The 25,490-nt window shown below is 35.6% G+C and overlaps 1 protein-coding gene across 5 annotated transcripts in view; it reads right to left on the bottom strand.

Annotated features, from left to right (window-relative positions):
* Positions 1 to 25,490, bottom strand: part of LOC135838490 (forkhead box protein N3-like) — a 68,420-nt gene that overhangs the window by 26,005 nt on the left and 16,925 nt on the right. The window contains exons 1-2 of one of the 5 annotated variants that reach the window (XM_065354147.1): positions 15,645 to 16,121; positions 8,906 to 8,955 (exon numbers count right to left, since the gene is read on the bottom strand). The exons of 2 other annotated variants lie outside the window; for them this stretch is intronic. Coding sequence is in view for 1 of the 3 variants with exons in the window: in XM_065354144.1 (XP_065210216.1) it covers positions 25,457 to 25,470 (14 nt within the window). In the remaining 2 variants the exon portion in view is untranslated. Of the gene's footprint in view, positions 1 to 8,905; positions 8,956 to 15,644; positions 16,122 to 25,456; positions 25,486 to 25,490 lie in introns of those variants that run through there. 2 more of the 5 variants (XM_065354144.1, XM_065354146.1) reach the window with 2 other exon arrangements.

Genomic DNA, 25,490 nt, shown 5'->3' with positions numbered 1-25,490 from the left:
GAGTTTCCATTACCAACATTTACCCCAATTCAACGAACAGTTTTGAGGCACGTGATTGAATAGCAAATAACGATGTATGTACTCGTACTTGAAGGTATACAGGTGACGTAATGATATGAAAATAATGCCATAAAAAATTCTTGCACGAAAATTTGTTAAAGAGGATTTTCTCTCACGTAAACGATTGGGACATAACCTTTGTATAGCAATTGATTTGTTTACAATCGAATCGAATCATTTACGAACGATTTGCCGATTGGTAATCAAATTGATTGATTTCTTGGTGAATCATTCGCAAACGGATCAATTAATTAACGATTGATTCGTTTTTTTGTGAAACTATTGAGTAGGAATTGATCTGTTTTCAAGCGAAGTGACTCGAATCGAATCATTTACATTACAATCGATTGGTGATTCAACAAATTGATTAATTTCTAGGTGAATCGCTCGCGAACGAATTGAATAATTTTTGGTGAATCACGAACGAACGAATTGATTCGTATAAGTGATTCGTTCGCGAATGAATTGATTCGTACAAATTTCATTTACTCAATTTTTGTTGAATCATTCACGAACGAATTGAAAAATTTTTGGTGATTCATTCGCGAACGGATCGATTCATTTACTTAATTTCTGGTGAATCGTTCACAAACGAATTGATTTGTATAAGTGACTCGTTCGCGAACGAATCGATTCATTTACTTGATTTTTGTTGAATCGTTCACTAACGAATTGAATAATTTTTGGTGAATCATTCGCGAACGAATTGAATTTTTTAGTGAATAATTCGCGAACGAATTGAATACAACTTTCCACAAGCCAAAAGTCATAATTTTACAAAAAATACTCTATTAACAATACTTTGAGAAGCCTTCTAAGGCAGACATTTTTCCAGAAGCTTTCAACCAAAGGTTCATCATCTGTTGAAATATGTAGATCAAAGTAATATGTATGTATGATTCCCCCCCCCCCCACTCCTTTCTCCTGAAGACATCTATCATGTCCATTATTTCGACGAATTACGAAAATGATGCATTGAAATTGCTTTAAAAATGCTCCATAGCGTTTCAATTCGATGAATCCATGCAATTGTGCATTCAATTGACCCGAACCCAACCTCGTTCAGAACTCATTTTCTCATATACGAGTAACTCTTACATCTATTCCATCCTATCATCTCGACAATATGTATTCTACATATTTCAAGGTTCGAATTTTTCATTTACATCGCTGATTGTTAGCAGAATCATCAATTGAAACACCTATAATATTGAAACGAGATGAATAATTTTTCACTTGACCAAACTGTCAAACGTCAAATGGTGGCCAGAATGACTCGAAGTATAAAAATTTGTAATTTTTCAATTTATTTGATTTTAAATTCAAGGTCGACGGTAGTAAAAAAAAAACCTTCGTAATCGAATCTATACTTTGAGAACCCCTAGCATTATGTCAACGCTATCCCGCTATATATACGTTCTATTACGGTAATACCCGTGGAAAAACACCGCACGAGTTTAAAAATACTGACCGATAAAATTTCCACATTAGGTAGCTCAATTTTCGATAAATTATCGCAGCAGAAGCAAACTAAGCGTTTTCGAATTTCATTTCTCGATACGCCGAAGCTTGAAAAAAGTCGTATCTGAAACACCTGCTAATCCCCAAATTTTGGACCGTTTTGCTCGTAAATTTTCCAATTTCGAGAGCGGCCGAAATCTCGTGATATTTGGGCAATTTGATCGAAAAAACTGTTGGCACTACCTGCATGATGTACGAAAATAACAATCTCTTTCGTTATCTTATTCGGTTTCCACGACTCACGTCGTCGTCGCCGCCGTCCATAGTATTTTAGCATCACAACCCACTTGAAAAAAAATTACTTTTTCTATTTCCCATAACGTGGTCGTCGTCGTCGGCATCGCCGGCAACCTGTGCTAATACAGCCGGCTGACACTTCTCTTCACTGCCCCTTCTGGTTGGCCTACTTACCCATACTCGCAGACATAGATAGATACACGTTAAATTTGCTCGATTACAGAAGCGTGCTAATTGATAGGACGTTATGTCGAGTACGGAGCATAAAGAGTACCTCTACCTATAGGTTATTTGGCTGCGAAATTTATCATCGTATAGTCGGCGTCTCGTATTGATTTTGAAATATGGAAATGAAAATACTACATAATACGTATATATGTAGGTATGTAATGTACAACAACGTGTGTACCACCAGAGCGAACTCGTAAATTCGTACTAAGTAAATTATGTCAACTAGTTGATTTATCCGCACCAGCTTTGACTTATTCTCGCGCGATAACATGGCCGCTTTTTCGTCGCTTATATTTACCTGGAAGCTTAGCGAGTTAAAAATACATATACGATGTATAACGTATACGTACTAATATGCCTGCTTGTACATATAGTAATACGTACATATGTACAAAAAATATTCGTCTTTGCCACCACACCTCTGCTTCGATAATTACCTTAATTAGATAAAAAACCTCGTCGTCAATTAAACACCGTATTATAATACGTAATTAACGAATAACCGATTGCTTTTGAGAAAATTTTCAATTTTATACATGCATAAACCGTAAACGTATCTACGAAATGCTGTATATTCCCTTACACGTGTCGCTGTCGTATTCGTTGTCGTTGTCTACGTATGTACCATTCCAGTCGATATTTTCGTAATAATTTTTATTTACGTAATTAATTTTAATCAAAATAAAGCAATCTTACAGCAATGACGAACGAACGGATTATTTTTACATCCGTGTCTCGTGAACGCCTCGATTCTCATTTCCTTTATTAGATACTTAGATGGCTGGCAACAACGGCAACACTGCGCCATTCAAATGAACCACATACATTGAGGAAAGGAAGCATATCAAAGAATCGTTATATTTGTTTCGTTTTATATACAAGTTTCGTTTCATTATAATAAATCATGCGGAACAATTCGAAACTATATTTGAATAACGAATCGCTACATAGCAAACAACTCACCAAAACTGCAGCGATTTAAATTTCGACCAATTTAAAATTCACAAATGGTTCGACGTTAGAGTTCGATGCGCTTGCGATACGAACGAATCGTTCTCGAACGACCATAACAATCATCTGGCACAATCAGACAATCTTTACCAAATTTCAAAAACCAAATTCTCTCAAAGTCGCGGGCAGAGGCAATTGGAGAAAGTTGAACAAATTGGTCCCTTGATCATGATAACCATGAATAAGAGAAAGATCGCAAAACTTGTAATTTTTTGCACACAGATCACCCCCCCCTCCCGGAATCCTTTGATTTAATTAATCCAAAACACAAATGACCAAGTTTCATTTTAGAACTGTCTCAGAAACACTACAATGATCGCAAATCTGGCCACGTTAATGAACCACAGGCCCACAGCTCCCTCCCTCTTTTTGAAAAGTGAGAATTACACAGGATTAACATTTTAAAGGACTTGATAAACAAAAAATCCTCAATTTTTGACCATTTCTGAGCAAAATTGTTCGACTTGTCGAGCTAAAATTTCAACGTTTCATTCTCGACTTCTGAAAACCTGCTCGTACTCGTACGAATTAAAGTTACTCAAATTAGTTGTTGGAACATGAGTCACTTAAAATCCTGTAATTCGTTTGAAAGAAATCAGCAATGAAAAGTAATTATCCAAAATCATTAATCGGTTCAAAATAAAATGGCAATAAAATCACACGAACGTGAGAACACCCCTCGTTCGAATCGTATACGTAGATTCGCAAAAAATGAAACGAAGTCATCATTCAGAAAATAATAGAACATTATTAGTTACCAAGTGAATCAAGCGTTCAAATCATTCAATTGCAGCAATGTGAACGACTCACAGAATTTTTAAGAACAGATACATCAATATGCGTTCCTCAGTACTTGTATCATCACAAAACTCAACATTTAGCAAAATGTGAGAGAATTTTTCCAAGACATCTCATTGAGTACCTGAATCAACTTTAAAGTTCAAGGAACAATATTGATCTACGAACATTGATGAAGTAATTTGAAACGTGTAAAAATGAACCATTTACGAACGATTTGTGAAATCCGTAACACATCGAATCGTTCGCGACCGATTCAGTTATTCAAAGAAGCGGTATTGAACAGTCTATGATTTTTTCAAAAATGAAAAAATTAATTCATTTGAGAAATTGAATCAGTCGTTCGCGAACGATTTCTATGCATCATTGAGAATTTTACTAGGTACTCGAATTTGCAAATGATGTACGTATTTGCCCTTCATGCAGTACCTCAAAACCGTCGAAAAATCAAGAAAATTATCAAAAAATTGCGCGCAAGCCAGTTGAATTAAACGTTCACGAACGATTCATATTACCCACTCAATGCTGATTACTGAGTAGTTCACAACTTACAAATCTGTTAAAAAATTATTCACCACAGTTCACGAATGATCGGGTAAAAACAATATGTTCAATTAATCAAAAAATTTCGTTCAATGAGTGAATGAATCGTTTGCGAACGACTTGAATGATTTACAAAAAAACGAGCACTCACAACCGATTCATTTAGGTACAAGGAATACCATCCAAATTCGGATTCTGATCAAAAGTTTAGTCCTGATCGGAAATTCGAATCAATTTTGCAGATTCTGTCGTTCGAGAACGATTTCAACGATTCACATACACGATTCGTTCAAAAATGAATCAATACGATTAAACAAGTACATAAAAAATAACATTCAATTATCATTCCCCAATCATTTCATTCAGTGAATGAATAATCGTTCGTGAACGAATCGAAATAATTTTTTAGATTCAGTCGTTCGTGAACGATTTCAACAAATTCGCTTTAAGTAAAGGTGACTCAATACAAATACATACGTGCGAATAAATAAACAGAAACAGCATTTAATCAGAATTTTCAAACAATTCGTTTTTTGATTAAATGAATCGTTCGCGAACTATTTGAATAATTTATTGAAAAACAAACGCTTACATCCAACTCGTTCTCAGTAAACAGTAATCCAATTTGAATCTCAATTAAAAGTTGACATTTTTCAGATTCGGTTGTTCACGAATAATTTTAACGATTCAATAAATGAACGATTCGTTCAAAAGTGGTTAAATTCAATTGAATAAGCAGAAACAGCATTCAATCATTTTCAAACAGTCACTTAAATGATGAAATGAAATTGATCAATCAAACGATGAACGTTTGTAACCCATTCGTTCACAAAAACGTCGACTTAAAAAAAAAACAAGTCTTGATAAAAAGTTCATTTTTTTCAGATTCAGAGACAATCATTCGCAGAGGCGTGACGAAGCGTGGTGTTGAGGGGAGAAAGGGGAGAGAGGACTGAGACTGAAATTGTCTCAATTTTTTACCCCAGATCCCCCTCCCACCAGATTTTTCTAAATACGCTAATTGTCCAGAGGGGATTCGAACAAATTTTAAAAGCCGCATGAAAATGCTTTCGTCAAATATTAAAAACGATTTTTTGATTTCAGCTCTTCGCAAATAATTCAGTAGATTATACGCCGACTTCAAAAAATGACGATTTCGTTCACAAACGAACGATTCACTCTTATTAACCCTCTTTCAAGGCATTTCAAATTAAATGTACTTGTAATAAGCTTAATTGTATCTGTTAAATTGCCTTCTCGCGAAGCACTTCATCTAAAAGCCTACTTTTTCGACGTTTTTACGTACTCGTACTTCGCAACTCGTTTTATTCAAATCTACCTACCTTGAACAAAGTACCTACTCAAAAATCAGACCGAAAGTACCTATTAAGCTACTTCATGCAGTAAAAATGCCTCCACACAAAAACGGAAACAAAATCCGAATGAACATCTCCCTTAGTCATTTATACAGTACGTAAGCAAACAAGGGTCGCCGAGACGATATTTTTTACCTCATTTACGCGGCTTGACATCAAAGGCAGAGTTGGCGTTTTGAAAGAATCCACGCCTCAGAGAAAGTTACGAACGAAAACGCTTCTGCGAGTATTATTGGAAGATTTCATACGTATTAGCATAAGTTCAAATAACGTCCCTCGCCCCCACTCCTCAACACCGCATCTTTCAACTCGGTTAAAAGTTTTTAATAAAATCGACCTTTGATTAAGTTGAATTTTCTACTCCATAGTAACTCGTCGATGTCGTAGTCGTCGGTATCGGCGTGTTACTGTACGAAACTTTATGGCGAGCGATGGCGGGTACACGTAATATGAAAGGGTACCCATGGTACAATATGTCGTTGCCAGCACCGAGACAACTCAGTTTGCGATTTTTTAAATATTTTTCAATTCGGTTTACGCTTAGAAATTGGAAAACATGTCGCTGGTCTTATTCGCTGATGAAATTACATTCTCTTGTTTTACTCGCGGGCACCGTGGCGTACATGGTTACCCAACATAAAAAATTCGACGCCGCAGCTGAAAGTTGTGCAGTAAAAAAGAAAAACCGCTTAGTCGTACTATTCTTTTCTTTTTTTTTGCTATACTCATATCGATTCGAACCACTGAAAATGCTCGTTTTACGAATTAAAACGAGAAAGAAACACTATTACGAGTATTTTGACGCGTTTGATACTGCTACCTACTCGTATTTCATTACCTAAATTTTAGCCATTCATTCGCTCGTTCATTGTTGTACTCGTACATCTATTCGTGCAACGGTAAACAAATTTTAGTACGTAATGGCCCATTTCCAAACTGCTCGTTTGCATGTACACACGTCTCGGTAGGTAGGTAGAAAGAACCTACCAATTTGCAAAATACTGATGGTACGACGAGATTTTCACCTTACTGCAGCACAATTTATAATTTATACCTGTAGCTTATGCAATGTACTACGATTAGAAATAGGCGTTGGGTCTTGTAAAAATCGTCACATTTAACCGTTCGACTCGTTGGACCATTCATCCCTATATGCTATGTGCACTTGTATGTACATTTCTGGTCCCTTGAAAATTTAATTAAAATTTCTCCAAATCTACCGACGACGACGACGAAGACCGTGATTAAACGCATTTAAACATTCTCGTCAATTTTTGCCTCGTCCCAGCCGAATCGTCGTTTTATTTAATTAATGTACTTTAATTACAATCGAATTAAAGTCGAGGTACCCCAGATAAATTTTATTGATCCGAGTACCATTTTGTAAAACGTATAGGCTACATAACGCGGTCTTGGTCGACGAATTTTCAAATAAATCACAAAATATGCGCGTGGCATTAGTGTAAGCACCATTTATAAAATGGAAAAGCTGCAAGCGGAATGAAAATCAACCATAGTGATTGTAGCAAACGCATGCTCTTCAAATATGAGTTTTTTTTTACAATGCATAATAGACCATTTTCAAAATTGAAATATCTGTTTACCTTCTGATGTCTGCATTTTGCAAATTGATAAAAATTTAATGATTGTCAAAATAAGATATAGGTACTTATGTGCAATAAAAGCTACGAAAAATCGAATCATTTCAAGCCACTTTTCAGAGGAAAAAGTGCTGATTTTCAATCACTAGAATACGAAATCAGCAGCATCGAAAATCGAAGCAGAAACAAAGTTCACTTTGAGACGTCGACTACTCAGAAGAACTTTTTAGCCTTTTAGCTGAACATAGAGCTGAGCCAGGGATTCTATAATAAGGGTCACTTTTTATTAAAAAAAAAACGTGATTTTTTGTGATTTTCGTGCGGAATACTGGCTTAAAAAATTCACAAAAAAAAGTAGAACATGTTCTGTTTTTTTTAATTTTTAAATATTGAACTATTTTGAAACTTTCTGATAAAAAAACGACATTTTCAGACAATTTTTGATAAAAGCAGTACTTTGACAATTTTTTTTTTTTAAAAGACTTTGGCAATTTCTGTTAAAAAGTAAGACTTTTGGATAAATTTTGAAAAAACGTGAGGCTTTTTGAAATTTTTTGCCAAAAAATTACTTTGTTAAAAAGCGAGAATTTTTCACAAGAGAGCAAGACTTTGGCCTTTTGCATAATTTTTGGAAAAAAGTGAAAATCTTTAGCAATTTTGCTAAAAACGAAATTTTTATCAATTTTAGAATACTCGAGTGAGAATTTTTGACAATTTTTGGCAAACTGCAAGATTGACAATTTTATCAAAAAGCAAGACTTTTTGGCAAAAAAAATAGATGATACACTTTCTCGCAATCTTCGTCGAAAAAGCGATACTTCTTTCCAACTTTTCAGTTAAAAAACGAGAATTTGGCAGTTTTTGGTAACGTAACGAGACTTATGGAAAATTTACATTAAAAAATCAATACCTTTTTGGAATTTTTTGCTGAAAAAAGAACTATTTTCAGCAGAAAATGAAACTATTTTGGCAACTTTGAAAAAATTGTTCAATTATTTAGTGTTTTTGAGCATAAAGGGACACTTTGAAAAATTTGAGTAACCAAAACTTCAAAAAAGTAACTAAACGTTATACGTATGTAATGTACCTAGCTACCTACCTATTCAGTAGCTTTATTGTCTTTAAACAGCAACGAGCCGGGTAAACGTTGGAAAAAAATCAGTTTTGGAAATTCACCACCTTCAAAAAAAATTTAACAGCGGAAACTCGCCCCTTGCCTCCCTTTTTTGCGCCACTGTTTACTGTCTACATCACCCTATCTCCTCCGAAACATTAGCCCAAATCGTCTCAGAAAATGATAAACATTTCTAGCATAAAAATTGCTGCTAAAATGAGATCTGGATGTCAATTTCAAAAAATGACACCTTCAGAAGGTAAAAGGGAGGAAATAATAAAATGGTTCAATTTTCGGTCTTCTAAGCATAATATTTTTAATGCCAAGATAACATGGTATGAAGATATAACCATTTCGTACTTTCATGTACGAGTACAACCTAATTCTTCCAGTAAATATTAAAAATAACTCACTAATTTTTATCTCCACTTATTCTCATGGCGAAAATTTGATATCTACTCACCTGAAACAAACAAGCAACATAAATCATAGATTAATTGATTATTCATCACTCGTAGTACATACAATAATTCATTACTAAATATAGGATTTAAATAACAATGTCCAAGACTACTACAGAGATTTCGTTTTTCACGCATTATTTTGTGGCGGAGGGAGGGAGGAGTCTCTTAAAATGATATTGATAACTACACTTTATCTCTAGCCGTGCCCGTAATGCTTGATGCATCACTCCGTTCTCATCAGTTTTGCCTCCTCTGCCTCGTCTTTTTTTCGTATAATTAAAAAGAGATAATTTTTTTTAAAACGTAACCCAGAAGTGCCTCCATAAAATTCAATGAAATTTTCCATTCGACAATTTTACCAAAAAAAAAGAAAAAAAGAGAACCGGTTCACAGTTACAAACAGGCATAAAAGGGTGGGGGAAGGGAGTGCAGAGATTGAACGCTTATTCAGGCCTATTTTTTTAAAAATATTTTTCAATATTTTCAACCAATTATGCCCACACCTTTTTGATAAAATTTCTCAATTATTTCTTTTATTAGGACCTTAGTACATACATTTTCAATTTTGAAACAATCAGTAAAAAAAATCAACCGAGACCTTACTTTTAGAGCTTATCATCAACACAAGAGTAGGCCAGCAGATAACTAAGTACCTATATAAGTACCCAGACCTACTACATATACACACGAGTGCTGCAATGAGAGTATTTCATATACGCCTGTAAAAAAAAACCAAAGCAGACGTAAATTTTAATAAATCACCCCGTAAATCGGAGTAAACACAAAAAACACACCTCATTATCTGGGTACGAGTGTTATATGGACGAAGACGAGACTTGAGATAAGTAAAAAAGACAGATAGACGAGAATTACTATTTTAAGAAAATGCAATTGCATAATTTTATCGGCATACGCGGCGCGCGGTATTTGCGGTTAAAAGTTTCATACCCCAGAGTCCACCGAACTGTTGAAATGTTCACAGAAAGAATTTTTTTCATCCTGTCGACATAATAGAAATAGTATAAGTAGTATTAGACTGTTGTCATTACACGTGCTTGGTACCGGTACAATATCGAGGTTTTACATTCGGTATGTGAATTTAAGAGTCCGTCGTCATAGTCGTCGTAGCTCATATGCACGTTTCCTCTATTTATAGTTTTATAAGTTACTTTCACACACATCGTACGAGTACGACTCGAATATATCTGGTAATATCTAAACTGTACCACTCCGTGTATCTTGTTTCAGTTTTTCCTACCTTCGGCTTCGGTGTAAGAGTACAGGCTAATATCAGAATATACACCACAAGAGAGACAATGTTCAACTATATAATCAATCTTTCGAAGAACTCGTCGTCTTCTTCGGTGTACATGGTAAACATGACGATGACGACGACGAGATGAAAAGAAGAGCTAGGGAGCCTGGACCCGAACTATGGCAGGATAAAGTTAAATATTTGCCAAAAGATTGACGTTTTTATCGCACTATATTCGATATTTAGCGAGTAGAATATACAAGTTTTAATTTTACGTCGCAAAAGACGTACTTGGACGACGTTTTTCTCTTCATCTTTTACGTAAAGCTCGCTTATAAGTCATAAAGCTTCTTTAATTTTTCGCTCCCTCGAGGTTTTCAAACATTAAACGTATAAGTAGGGAAAAACCTATACTACTCGAAGTTGGTGTTTATCAATCGACATACAAACCAGACTCGTTTCCCTATATATTCGACATTCGTGCATAATATTTGTATGATATTTTTCATCAGGTGCATACCGATTCATTCCATGACTATACTGTAGAATGTCTGCGCGTTCCCAAATAGCCTATGCCATTTATCTATGTATTTATTGGCCAGATAACGTTTATCCGCATTCCATGAATACGTAGCGCCGACCGACCATCGTTCATTTATAGTATTATTCGTTACAATTCGCCAAAGATTGTCTTCTTCTGGCCCCCTTCTCTCTAAACCGCATTTTCGATGCTTATTTTCGGCTTCATCGTTCCTCGTCGTGTCGTTTATAATGGCTCGCCACGCCGCGATATGATAATTTCGTCCAAATGAAAAAATACCTATTCATGCAACGATATAATGCTGAACACGATAATTATACACTTACGTCGTAATGTACGCCGTACGACGTACGTGTACCCGAACCCGAGCTAAAGCTCGTAGGTCTATCTAACTACGTTCTACGCACTCGTAGATTCGTATCGCGATTTAATTTTTCATAATCGAAAAATAACCAAAATGAAAAAAAAGATGCTAATTATTCACTCTAATATTCGTAATAATCGCACGATGCTCCATTTTGCTATGATATTCGATAGAATTACATCTTCCTATTCATTTTATTTAATTAGGGTCAAAGAGGATATCATATCGTTATTCTGGAATTTTCACCCTAACTGGTAGGTAAATGTACCAACAGATTTTTTCAATGTGCACAATTCCACATACTGTAAAATGTGTACTTATCAAGCTAAACACTTTTATTTTAGACGCCACTCATCGTTATCTTGCATCCCATAGTTCGTCCTAAAATGACTTTTATTGAATTATGATAACTTGATTAAGTGTGTTGTGTATTCAAAAAAGTTATCAATTTCACGTTGAAGTGTTAGGGAGTGGACAGGCATACAGGGAAAGTATTAATGAGGAAGTTTCGTAGACTGAAGTTCACAAGCATATTCGACGAACGTAGAAATTCAAGATTTTGCAGGGGAAATGAAGCACAGAGTAAAGGATAGAAAAATGTCCTCATTTGAATTTGCTTCGGTACAAGCTTGCCTTCTCATCACCTTATGAGACAGCTGACCAAAAAAAGTATAAAATGTACCGAAGGAAAAAAATGCATTTCTGGTCATATTTAGTAAGGGATAAAAGGATTCTTTGAAGGGGCAATTTTTACCAAAAAAAAAATGTCACAAAACCCCAAAATATGCGATCAAATTGCACCAACTCCAGAAATCTTTTTAAGGTCACTTTTTTAGAACTATCGTATTGCTCTCTGAGGACGACTTTCTAATAAGTGAGAAAAAAATGTATTTTTGGTGCCAAAATTTTTTCAAAAAAAAATGTCCCAAAATCAGGAAATGGGCGACTGAGCAGCTACAATCCGAGGAATTTTTCAGTAGGTTACGTAATTCAACTACCAACGCATGTTGACGATCATTTTCAATATGAGTGAGAAAAAAGAATTTTTCTTAGACGAGGGCAATTTCTTTTTTTCAAAAAAATGACCTAAAATCGGAAAATATGCAACCAAGCAGATGCTGTTCTCTTTCTAGGTCACTTCCGATGAGTGAATTATTCCAAAGTGAAAAAAAATAAACAATGAGTTTAACAAAAATGAATCAAGTAAGTAAAAAAAAAATCAAAGACTTTTAATTCTCTGAAATATTTTGAATTCAAAAATTCTTAGAATTTGAAAACAAATAAACAATTGTCCGAGCTTGTTGTTTATGGACTTTATGACCAACTCCATTTTTTTTTTAAATCAGTGAACAACAGTTCGCAAAAATGCAGACCCTTGGCGTTCACGGATAAGTTATCAACAAATATCTTATCGGTACCTAGTCCTTAATTTATTTTCTGTCACAAAGATTGAAGTTACAATCTACCCAAACCCACACACTACTTTCCCATACCGCAAACTGAACCAAAAACACGAACTGAAGAACTGATAGAAAAAACATCACGTACAAAAATAAGTATCAATGTGTCATTTTGTAATTGATACAGAAAGGAGAGAAGAGATGGTATGTCTATGTATGTATAAGCAAATAAATTTCCCAAGATAATAATCAATTTCCAGGAAAAAATTATACGATTAGCAATACAAAAATATTCAAGTTGATGATCTATAACTATGTACAAGACACAAGACGCAAAACACAGTGTGATCAAAAACGTCGATACCGTCTGTCTCTGTATCTGTACATTATCTGGAACTGTTACAACACCGGTTGCCACTTATGCTCGCGCACGTAGATGAAAAAAACGCCTTACAACTTCCATAACCAAAAATTACAACCACGTTGAACTGAATCGAAATCCGTTCTCGTAATTTCAACAATGACCTTCTGCGAAACTACCGTAACGTACCTATCTTTCACATACTCAACAATGCAGCTTGTTATACAGTTAATGCCACTCAATACACGAACCTATAAAGAAATAGAGAAGAAGAACGAGCTTCAAACGTTCAAGCCGAAAAAGTTAATTTTTTTCATAATGGCTCGTAAATATTAAAAATTAATACGTGATTTGACATCGAACGTGATAATTAAGGACATATGGAAATAGAGATGTGAGATGTGAGCAATTGGCGCACTCTTCTTTATATATATACACTCTAAAGAGTTGGAAAATTCAAATAGAATGGGGAAGTAACTTTTTTGCTCAGCCTGAGACATTAAAAAGTAACTTTTCATCATTCATACCATCAGAATTGGAAAAAAAGAAGGAAATTTCGGTCTATTACACCACTAGTACTTGGACTTGAAGCCGAAAATAATCCCTCAAAACCCAAGATCAATATTCCTTAAATTCAAAAATACAACTGAAATTGCAAACATCAGTTTTTGAAATTTCAAAAATTTTAAATGAAATTCATTATACAGGGTGTTCTGTTTGAAGTTTTCAAAAGGTTCAAAAGTTCGCATGGTAACAGGTAGGTAATACAAAAATCTAGACTACACACGTGTAAACTGTTTTGCCAACTCTAGAAAATAAAGGGACAAAGTTATGGGATACTCATCCAGTCAAAGTTGGTTCGAAAAATTTCAAAGTAGTTCTGCTTCGTTATTAATGGGGCTGCGAAGATGTGAACTCATGACTGACTCAATACGCCTTCAATTTTGACCAAAGGCAAAACATGAAAACAACTCAATCTGTACATAACTTCGTATGCTCTTCAAAAAAAGAATTTATCATAATTTCTTTCAAGTCTGAAATAGAAGATGCTAGAACGCTTGAAAAATCTCAATCAATCATAGCCCCTTTAATTTTGGAATTAGGCAATCATGAAAAAATGTCTGCATATTCATTTGTGCTTTTTTCAAAATTTTATAATTTCCATGAGAACATGATGCAATTACTTAAGCTACCTACCTATCTGAATCGTTTAAAGACCTACAATTAAATACAGCCTTACAGAATCGAAACTAAATAAGTGTACTTTGGAAACTTTGACCCTTCATTTTCCAGAGTCAGCAACCCTGTTCATGCTGCTGAAATTTGAGCTGCTGCATTAACATGAAAATTATTTGACATTTTCAATAGAATATCCAATATAATCAGGGTCAACCACTCCAAAGTCCACGCCCTTGGTTCTCCAGTACAGTTTTTAATATGCTTGCAATAGGATTAGAAACTGCAGTAGTACTGGACTTGGGGTATGCAATGTTCAATGAAGGGAACAGGGAACCTGATAACCAAACAGAACAGCATAATTTTTGGTTATCTACTAGCAGGTCAAAAACAAACAAAAAAATGTTTGTAAGGCGAAAATGCTACTTGGGGATGGACAATTCAGCATGAAGCACTCTATCTTTTCTTCTCTCTAACCATTCCAAGGAAAGAAATGTAAAGATGAGATTGCATCATATTTTGTTTACCTCAAATTGGCACCAGTACCTAACTAAGTACCTACCCAGGTCACATAATGAATTTCCACTCAAATGTTGCACTGGCGTGTGAAACGAATGAATCTCATTATATGTCATTTAAAAATAAGAAAATGAAAGTTGAAATCCAAAAATTCACACACGTACACATGTACAGTGTCTCTAAACATTGTGACATTTTTGGTGAAGAACGAGAATGACTCGAAATCAGCTCAAATTCATACAAATTTCTGATAGATAGTCGAACAGGTTTTATCCATTTCAAAAGCAAATGAGACATGAACTTACTTCCTTCATTTGAACCTAATCAGTGGTGGAGGAGAAGAGATAGTCAGAATCGAATGCCATCTTTGATTCATTACTCATCACCACATTTGGATGTTGGAAAAAAAGTGAAAACTGACTCAGGGTACAACGTACAATGTATTAGTACAATAAAAGTATGTTTATGGTCGTAATCTGATCGCGTATATCAAGTGTTTCATATCAAGACGGAAGGTTGTTTACAAACAACCCAGCTGAACAAAATAAAAATTACATATCGTAATCTGCGTATGTTTTCTGGGATCTCTCTGTACCTACGCATCGTCACAGGCAATCGTTCGTCCGAAATTTATTCTATACCGAGCTAAAATATCGTACTTCGTCCATTGTTGCGAATGTGAACAACACCACAACAACTACCTCATTGCTCTCATTTTCCAATTCAACCACAGGAAAGTCTTAAGTAGGTAAAGTAAAGCTATTGGTAGGCTACCTATCAATGCTGAGAAGTCGTCAAGCATGCGGCGTTACTAAATACACCAGGAAGTACGATGATAGTCGTAGACGTTAAAATTATAAGCCCTACTAGAAAAATGGAATAAAAGACCAAGCCAGCAATTAGCGTTGACAAAATGGCACATCTTCCTGGCGCTCATACCCGCTGATCGAGCAGAGCGTTTGTGTTTTTCCTGAATGCGCGAGCCACGAGGTTACAACAACTGAGTATAGTGAAAAAATTTTCATATATGATTAAAAACAAACAACAACATGTGTATATGGATTGAACTAACTTAAAAAGTGTTACGCATGCAGTCGCCAGCCTTGAAACGAAGAGACGTTGGTAAACTGGTAATAATTCTTGGGCTCGACGCCGTCGTCCACACACCGTACGCACCGGCAACCGCACCGGTATACCAAGCACGGACACAAGCACACCCGAATTTTTCGTCTAAAAAATTTAGCTATATCTCTACACCAAAATTATTGAGTATGGTCACCATCTCAAGAACACATTTTATCCACACCCATCGTCATATTATTCGATTCGGTTCAACGAGCGATTCGTAGCTTTCTGACTTCCTGGTTCCTGATTCCTGTATCCGGTGGCTGGTCACCTGAGCTTTGAAAGCCCAAAAAGCACGTCAAAAAATTGCGCGAATGTGACCAAATTACGAACGGTTTGCGGCGAATACGATTCTACACGTTCACGCACCATGTACGACCTCGTCGCGACGTCGTTATTCGTGCAAATAAAACGTACGAAATGAAAGAAACAAAGCGTCGAAGACGGATCAGTTAACGAGCGACGCGCATCATTTTATTACTACGTCACTTGTACCAACAAATCAGAATTTCAGAACGTATTGCAACGGGCTGCGTTGCGTTGCTGTTGCCTACCCTTGTCCCCAATTCACCGTCGAAACATCCAATATTGTCGCCTTGTTGAATCGGGTTGGTGTTTTGTTATACACGAATATAGTACGTCTTACATAGAGTGTACTTGCGCCGATGATGACGTGAGCTTACGTGAGATCTCGTTCATTCGATGCTTCGTTCGTTTCGTTAATTCGGTCTTATCAGCTTTAATTTTCATTACATTTATATGCCAATTTGTGGAGCTGTCGACCATACCGCCGCCAGTAAAACGTGTTTATTCCATCGTATTTTTTATTTCTCATTTTCATTACGTATTTCGACGTTCGTTCTCGTTTCTTTGGAAGTACTCGTGTCTGTACTTGAATACCGGTGCGAGCACGACGCCCAATGACGACACGACGCATCGCGCAATATCGACCGGCAACCGGCAAAACGAACCAGTTTACATCAATTTCCAGGCGGAAGTTACCACGATCGCATGGGCCAGTTATTTCTCAAGACTTTTGCACTTGAAAGATTGACAGCAGAGCTGTTTCCAAAAATTTCTACATAGGTAATCGGTATTCCAAAAAAGTAGGTACCTAGTACCTACTAAAGAGCATACAGGGTGCCCAGAAATATCGTGAACCCATAAAAAAGTTATGATAGCGCATGATTGGTTGTGAGACTGAGGTGATAACATTCCACTAATCATATGGATCTATTTCGCATTGCCAACCTACGATATATTTTTAATAAGAAAACTTTCTTAGGGGTTCACGATATTTCTGGGCACCCTGTAGTTGAGGATGCCGATTTGCCAGATAAAAGTGGAAGAAGTTCTTCAAGGTCATTTCAACGCTTCCCAAACACTATGAATTTTTTGAAAAACCTACCTCCCCTTTGAAGCCTACTTTGAGATTTGGGTCAAATTACTCTTAAAATGAATTCAACACAATTTTGATAACTCATATTGTATGAATTTCCTCTCTGGGGCTCATTTTGGGATTTGGGGAGAAATGCCCATTATAAAAATGAATAATTCTGCGCTCTCAAAGCCCCAGATTTTTATATGTACTCATATCGTAATTTTTGAAAATGTTCAATTTTGCACCCCTCTTTCAGACCTATCTCGGGTTTTGAGGTTAAATGGCTATTAAAAATTGAATCGATGTACTCTACCAACTTTTACCACCGTGTGTTCCTTCATCAGAGCAAGTATCCTTCATCAACAAGTAACATTTCGAAGCTTTCAGTACTTGAAACCCTACCTTTTGTTTTTTTTCCTAACATAGTAACGCTGTCGTCATTTCAACAACCACATGGAGGCGGTAATTAAACCGCTAAAGAACGCGATGACCGAATATAATACATACGATATCTCAAGTGTGTGTGTTTTTTGCCTATTCAAAACCTACACTCAACCCTCGAGGGTTATATTGGCACAATATGTGCCTCACAACTTGATGAAAACGAGTATTTCGTTTGCTAGATTGTGGTACCTACCTATCTACGTACCTGGTCTCTATGAGAGAATACATAGTATACATTAGGCAGTTTACATAGTTAGTAGTTATGTGTAAAATCTTCGCCCCACTGCGCTGCTCCTGCTCCCAAGAAATTCAATGTCAAGTAAACTTCGTTAGACATTGATCTATGTTTACCAATTAGACGATAATACGCATGACTAAGACTCAAATTAATCGACGTTTTTTTGCAAAAAAAAAAAGAAAAAAACTTGTATGTAAATAGATGATAGTATTAACTTATCCAGAGAGAATGTCAACCAATGAATGGACAATTGGACAACGTCAACAACACAAATCAACCTTGTCAGGTAGAGGTACACTTCAACTTCTCTCACTTATGGATTATGCCAATAAGTATATCATGATACTGGTAGGTATTTCAAAATAGAAGGTAGTGAGTGAAAAGTAAATGTTCATCACATACTAATCACATGAGAAAAAAATCGCTGCCATTATAATCTAAACCGCTGAAAAGAAGACTAATGAGAAACTATGTACATAAATAACTACACTGGCAAAACTTCAGTAACCATTTTGATTAAAAATAAAACGGTATCAAGTTCAAAAAAAAATCCAATAACATTTTTGTTGTATTTTATCATAATTTAAATTTAAAAGTCAAGAGCAATTTTCCAACAAATCTGTCATCCTAATTTCAAGAATGAAAACGCTCGAAGAAAACTATGAAAATTACTTGAAAACGAAAGGCTAGATGCGAATGACAGTATTTCAATTAAAACTTTTCCACGAAGCGTTCAAAATCTAAAAAATAAATTTCGAAACGTTACAATTTCTAAATAGACGACACATCCGCGAAAATGATTATTCATATACTCGTAACAAAGCACACGAAACACTGGGAAATTACAAAAAAAAAATAAAAAATAAAACTAAAACTAATTTACAAAAAAATCGTGATAATTTCTGGAAAATTTGACTCATTTACACGTGACACCTTGTCTTATAATTTATCCAATTTTGAATATGCATTTTCAACTTGAAAACTTGACACAATGAATGAAAAATGACATGTACAGTTGAACAACTTTAAATTTCCTTTTTTATTATACGGAGCATTTCTTGTACATTGAATTTACAATTAAAGGGAATTCTACTCAAAATTTACATACTTTAATTTAATAATACATTCAGCCGTAAATTAAGCGCGTTTGTGAAATTTTCGGAGAATTCAGTACAAAGTGAATCAAGCATGGTTGCATATAGTTTTCAAAATATTGAAGTACATAATTATAGAACAAAATGTATGAGAAGGGTATTTGAGCCCAAATTCAATTTCTTCAGCCAACGATCTCTCTGTTGGGGTCAAACTTGATTTTTTTGGGGAAAAAATTACTCTAGATACCATACTAATTCAACAAGCAATTAAAACAACTAAAACATGACAAAAAAATATCAAAATAAATACGTATCCTAGACTATGAAAAATTTTAAAAATTTAAAATTTTTACACAAGGGAACCTCTTGAGGTGTCACACTCCGATTTGAACGCGACCGCGATTTTTGGAAGAGCATAGTCTAAAACCCCCAAAACCAAATTTTCAGCAGCCCAAGTTCATTTTTCGATTTTTAGCGAAATTTTGAAAATTCAAAATTGACTGTTTCTGGCGATTTATGTTTTTTTTTTTTTTAAAGTACGTACTTGATCAGTAAAAATGGTTAAAATAAGTCCAAAAACTAATATTAACTACCCAAATCCAAATTTCAACATTTCCAGCCATTCTGGAGCCTCCAGCGCGATTTTCAATTTCTCCAGAATTTTGAATTTGCTCCAGAAGCCGTGAATAAGTATGAAATTGGGCAGCTAAAGATCGAGTTGTATATTATACTCGACCTGTTTAACGAGTTTATCCACATTTCAGCCGATTTTGGGAGTGACACTCAAGAGTGGTTTTTATTTTTGACCAGCTTTTATCAAAATTAAAAAATCCAAAAAATCAAGTTTCCCTTTGGCGTGGAAATTTTCGAAATTCGCACGAATCGCTGTATTTTGTCCAAAATTAACCCCCCAAATGAAAATTTCACCATTTCCAACCGTTCTGGAGCCTCCAGCTCGATTTTTCAATTTCTCCAGAATTTTGATTATTTAAAATATAATTTTGACGCAAAATTTTAAAATTTTAAAAAATGTATCAACTTTAGATCCAACATTGTTTGATGGGGGACGAGAAATATTTTTTCAGAATAGAAAACAGGGTCATTATTATTTAGACGAGTTTACATAATAAAATAGAAAATTTTAAAATACAAATATTTCATGGACTCAAATTTATAATAATATTTAATTTTTTTTCTTCAAGTTTAGAGGCTTTTATACGTCAGCTGCTGAAAAAAGAGACCCACATTGTTTGAAGAACATAGGATTTTTCTAAAAAGGGAGAAGGGTTATTCAGAATGATTCCACCTAGAAATTAAAATGTTCCAAAAACATTGATTGGCTGACACTTGATTTTTTTGAATTTTTCCAACTTTCAGGGGCTTTGTACCAGAAGACCAAAATTATTCGGAAGTCTGAGGAAGCTTCACTTTTCTTGAAAAGGAGGTTATTTGGAGGAATTCTGATGTAGAAATGACACGTTGAAAAAAACTGACTAATTTTGATTTATTCTATTTTCTTGATTTTTCAGGGCTTCATATGAAAAGGCAAAAATAGTTTGAAGGACCTTGGAAATTTTTTTCTTGAAAGAGGAAATATTTATTGAGAAAAATGTTGATGCAAAAAGGGAAGAATTTTTGAATAAATTAAATGATTTCTGCTCAAGGGGGGAAGGGGGTTCCCAGCATTACTTATCCTTCATATAGATGAAAAATGAAAAAATAAAGAATAATTTTTTCACCCGAGGCAACATTTCAATGAGGTGGTAGGCGAAGGTGACAAATTCTAATTTGAAAATGCCCATTTTTCAATTCTTTTTCAGGCTGATGCTCTCCTCCTGCCAGCCCCAAAACACATTTACGTTTCGATACGGGCATCACAACGTTTCCTCTTATGAATTCTCTTACTCTGGAGAAAACCTCCATCCTCGATTCACTTGCCATCTACGAAAATACCGGTTAGGGAGCGAAATGAAAGAACGAAAAAAAAGGCAAATCGTCTCATTTCCGCGTACATACAGCCGTACACACAGTGTCGAGCGAGGGTAATGCACCTCACCGGGGTCACGGACCCGTATCCGACTAATTTACAGAACGTTCACGACTGGTTAGCGGCTTTTTGTGGCTATAACTTCAAATATTAGACAGAGTGAGTTGTCTGGATGACATTTCGAATAATAGTTCAGTACACACGTGTAATGTAGTACACATGTAGGTAAATCAACACCACTCTGTAATGAGGCAGCAAAGGAGCCGAGGGCTGCGGGGCCCGGGGTTTACAGGGTTGGCGTCGTCAGTCTACTGTATGGAAAGGCTTTCCACACGATACCCATACATCAGACCCACAGCTGACTAATTCGATTAAAATTTCATACACATATTGCGCTACGGACACGAGAGACGCGTGGAGAGCGTTGTTGGTGACGTTGTGATAATTAAAACCAGCGACGACGAGAAAACAGTGAAAAAGAACCGCATTATCGAGTAATGTTAATTTAGCGATATCGAGAGGCCGAAGAAGACGAGCAGGACGACGCCATGCCAGCTATCTCCATCTCGCAGTAATGAATTCCAATACCGTTATTAGTACTCGTATTTCGACCATAATTCGGCGTTTAATCGAAACTGTAGCGGTGGGTTTTTTCTGCTCCAAGTTCTTAATTCGGTTTACGCCAAGTCTAAGTCCTTTTGTATACGTATAAAATGGTAAAAGAAGAAAAAAAATTCTACAGATTGTGTGATTTTCGAATGTATAAAATGTTGGCATGAGCTGTATAGTATGTGCTGCTGTTAAAATTACAACAGTGGCAGTGCACATAGAGAAGTGGTGTTTTAGTTTAATATCGGTTACCATGACAACGCAGTTTCCTTTCTTCCCAGCATCACTTTCTCGGCGGCTGTACCACGCGAGAAGGATCGTTTACGAATGATGCGATCGTTCAGGTGCAAATTGAATTTTTTTCTCCCTAAATTACGCCGTATATTTTGTTTACAGCAACGTGGTCTCCACTATACGTTTTTGCATTACGTTCGTAATCGCAATCGTATGAAGTTTGTGTGGCCGAGAGAGGCCGAGACTGAGACGCTGCTACATTAAATCGTAATGGCAGAGGCTGGTTTCGTATTCGAAGACGCAAATTATTACGTCGTAGATATTTACATCTCGTGTTCGTGAATCGCGTCTTTTTAATCCACGCGTCCATACCTACCTCTTGAAATATCCTTCCAATAAAAACAACACTGTCGTGAAAATTTCTGCAGACAAACAACACAGCGTCCCATCACTCATCATGGCTACTTCCGCGCCCCCATGTCCCAGGCTTCATCACCATCTGTGTCTATCCACCAACATCACCTCGTTGACCTATTTGCCATTTTTTGTAGTAATTTTTTCGGTACATTACAATGTAGCTATGATGTACTGTGAATCTGCGAGTGTGGTTTTGAAATGAAAAACAAACCAGGTCAAAATGATGCCATATAATGTAGGTACTCGACGACGATAAGTAAGTGATCGAGAGCGAAAATGATTCGTTCCGGTTTCGTCCGGCAGCTCGCAATTGGCTGATAATTTTTTCATCGTGGTTTCCATCCACATGTTTCAATGCGAATCTGCGCGATAAAAGCGTCGATATTTAATTACGACACAGGTACTCTCTTTCTCTTTCCTTAGTTAGCTTCTTTCTCGCGAGATGTCTAATTTATCTAGTATTGTTATTATAATTGCGTCAGATTACGCGAGAGGTACACGATTTACATTTCTTATTCCACCATTTGCTCCTTGAACATGGTCAGAATTATTTTGTTTTTAAATTAATTTTTTTTCTCATTTTCGTACTTCATACGCGAGTCTAAACGTCGAAATTACTTATAATCGGATAAGCAGCCTATATCGGGAGGCTTAATACATACGTACTATACTCCCAATACATAGACACACGAGGCACACTCGTGTAATATTCTCCATTCAAAAAAAAAAAGTACATATTACGCAAGCCATTCTGCGGTATTTATTGGCGATTTTTTTTACGCTCCGACTATTAAATCGCCCGGTTTTAAAATTATTTATTGCGTAAAATACCCGAATACTACCGAATACGACTACGTGTTGTTAATTGTAGAGTATTTTTTGAAAATTTTCTCCTCATTATTGGTAACGATAATGGCAATGGCGTCTTGTTTGCAGTACTATATACAAGTAATAAGCAATAACGATAAATCTATATGGGTCTTTTTAGTGCATATTGTAGCACTTGACTTGACTCGTGTACGAATGCCTTCTACCATTTATACTGATTGGGGGTTTATCGAAATGTGCGGTTAATACGCGCAGAAAGCAGGGCAAAGGTGATCTCCATTTGACTGGACAATAAACTTCGTATTTATACTGGTGATAATGTCGAGAATACACGGGAAGTTGATTCTGTGTATGATTACTATTCGATTATGATAAAAAAAAAGGAGAAAATTTTCCATGCTGAGGGTTTTCTACGTCGGATATGGCGCTATCATTATTGGTTTCGGTTTCATTTTTCGATAAATATTCTCATTTGTAGGTTTAGGTACACATACATTCCATTTCTCATAAGGGAATGAGCACGTGACAGTCACCGATTGGAATGAAACTTTGCTCATGTGATCATTTACGCACGAAAGGATGGCATTTACTTTGCACTTGGCTATTCTGAAAGTTGCCAGGTAAAAAAATTAAAGGGACAATGGTTTGAAATTTTCCAAAAATTAAAATTCTCAAAAAGAAGTTCTGAAGACGAACAAAAGAAGTTCAATTAAAAAATAGAGGGGCGAATAAAACTAACGAGAATGAGGAATTCCCCCCTGACCCTGAGGTTTAAAGTCCCATGGCTAACAGATGTCGTATTTTTCTTTATTGTTTGTATTCTTAAATGAACAATGCCAGAAATACTCTAGAAAAGTAACAAATCAATCCATTTGAAGAAGTTTTCTGAATTTAAAAATTATACATTCAAAAAAGAAAACAGAGCAGATAATTTTTTGAAGGACCTGAGGCCAGCAGAGTTCAAATTCATGGGAACTGTAGAATTCTCCACAGTTTCAAGGCCTTGCAGTGGCGCCAACAGATTAAAGCATAATATTGCAAAATAAATAAAGAGCCCTAGATTTCATTTAAACAAGCCCCTAAATTCCATCTTTTTTCAGAAAAATCCGATCAAGTACTCGTACCTATCGAAAGCGTAATGAATTTTGAGACAATTAAAACAAGGGACCGGCCCCTACTGCGATCTGGAGTTCCAAAAATTAGTAATGTTCTGATCTTCTCAGGTTTTTTATAATTTTAAAAATATTTTATACTTTAATTTTGAACCCTAAACGTTATGGAGAAATATCATTTTTCAACTTTTTCAGCTAATTTTTGGTACTCAAAAAGGTGGTGACACTGATTTTCACCACATTCCCAGAAAGCTCTTCTATAGCCCCACAAACTGACAAAAGTTCCAAAACATTGCCATTTTTAGTTTTCAAGTTATCTCTGCACGAACTTTATTATTCCAACTATTTTTCTAAAAACTTTGTGCACCCCTATCTTGCTTGCAAATGCACTTTGAGAACTGCGGTTTGAGACTAGAAAAACTTCTACAGGATGTCCACAAGTCTGGAAAACCTGGAAAAGTCAGGGAATTTCGTAATTTTCACGCAAAATCCCTGGAATTATGAAAAAACGATCAATTACAAATTTTGGATAAGGACTTGAGATGAAAGGAAAACATTATTTTTCACTTCTCGAAACTCAAATTTTCAAAAGCTTTTGCCCTCGCTTCGCTCGGGCTTAGGCAAAATGAAAATTTCAAAATAATAAAAATCAAGTTTTAAAGGCAAAAAATGAACTTTTCACAATAAAAACATCGTTTTTATGCATCTCGAAACACAAATTTTCAAGAGCTTTCACCCTCGCTTGGGTCTGTTTTGTTTTCTTTTTCAAAATCAACTTCCTTCAAAAAAAACATCATTCAAATTCTAAAAATTTTAAAATCCAAAAAAACCTGCCCATTGTGATATAGATTGATTTATTAATAGGAAAATTTTTAGACTAGGGAACGTAAGTGAGTAGGAATAGGTATAGGAATTTTACTGTTAAGATAAATGGGGTGAGTTTATATAGGAAATGAGAACCTACCTATATCAACATAAATTAATGCTCAAAGTAAATGGAGATAGTTTTCGAGTAATTTCAAACCAAAATAGGGGAAGATATCTATTTACAGGTAGACAGAGTCTACAATCATAAACCATTTTCGGACGATGTCCTAGTTTTATCTAACTCGAATTAGTAATACTAAAATTACGTACATTTTAATTCCAAAGGAATAAAATGGGATGGTTATATATTGAAATCTTTCACTAGATTATCTAATTTGAAAACTAGGCGAATTAAATCCTTAACTGGATTATCTAAATTGCAAGCTTAAAAATAAACCATCTCCTTGATTATCTAATTAATAAGTTGCGACTACAATTCTTAGCTGAATTATATAGTAGCCTAGTTTGAGAAAGCCCTAAATACTGCCCGGAACTATGGCATGAGGAGTTACCTCAGCCTAGCCGGTTTGCTCGAATTAAGAACTTACTCCATTTGATGCATACTCAGGAACTAAAGTTGAA

Source organism: Planococcus citri, chromosome 3 (assembly GCF_950023065.1).
Source record: "Planococcus citri chromosome 3, ihPlaCitr1.1, whole genome shotgun sequence".
In the NCBI taxonomy this organism is placed as follows: Eukaryota; Metazoa; Arthropoda; class Insecta; order Hemiptera; family Pseudococcidae; genus Planococcus; species Planococcus citri.
This window is presented reverse-complemented; position numbering and strand designations above follow the sequence as displayed.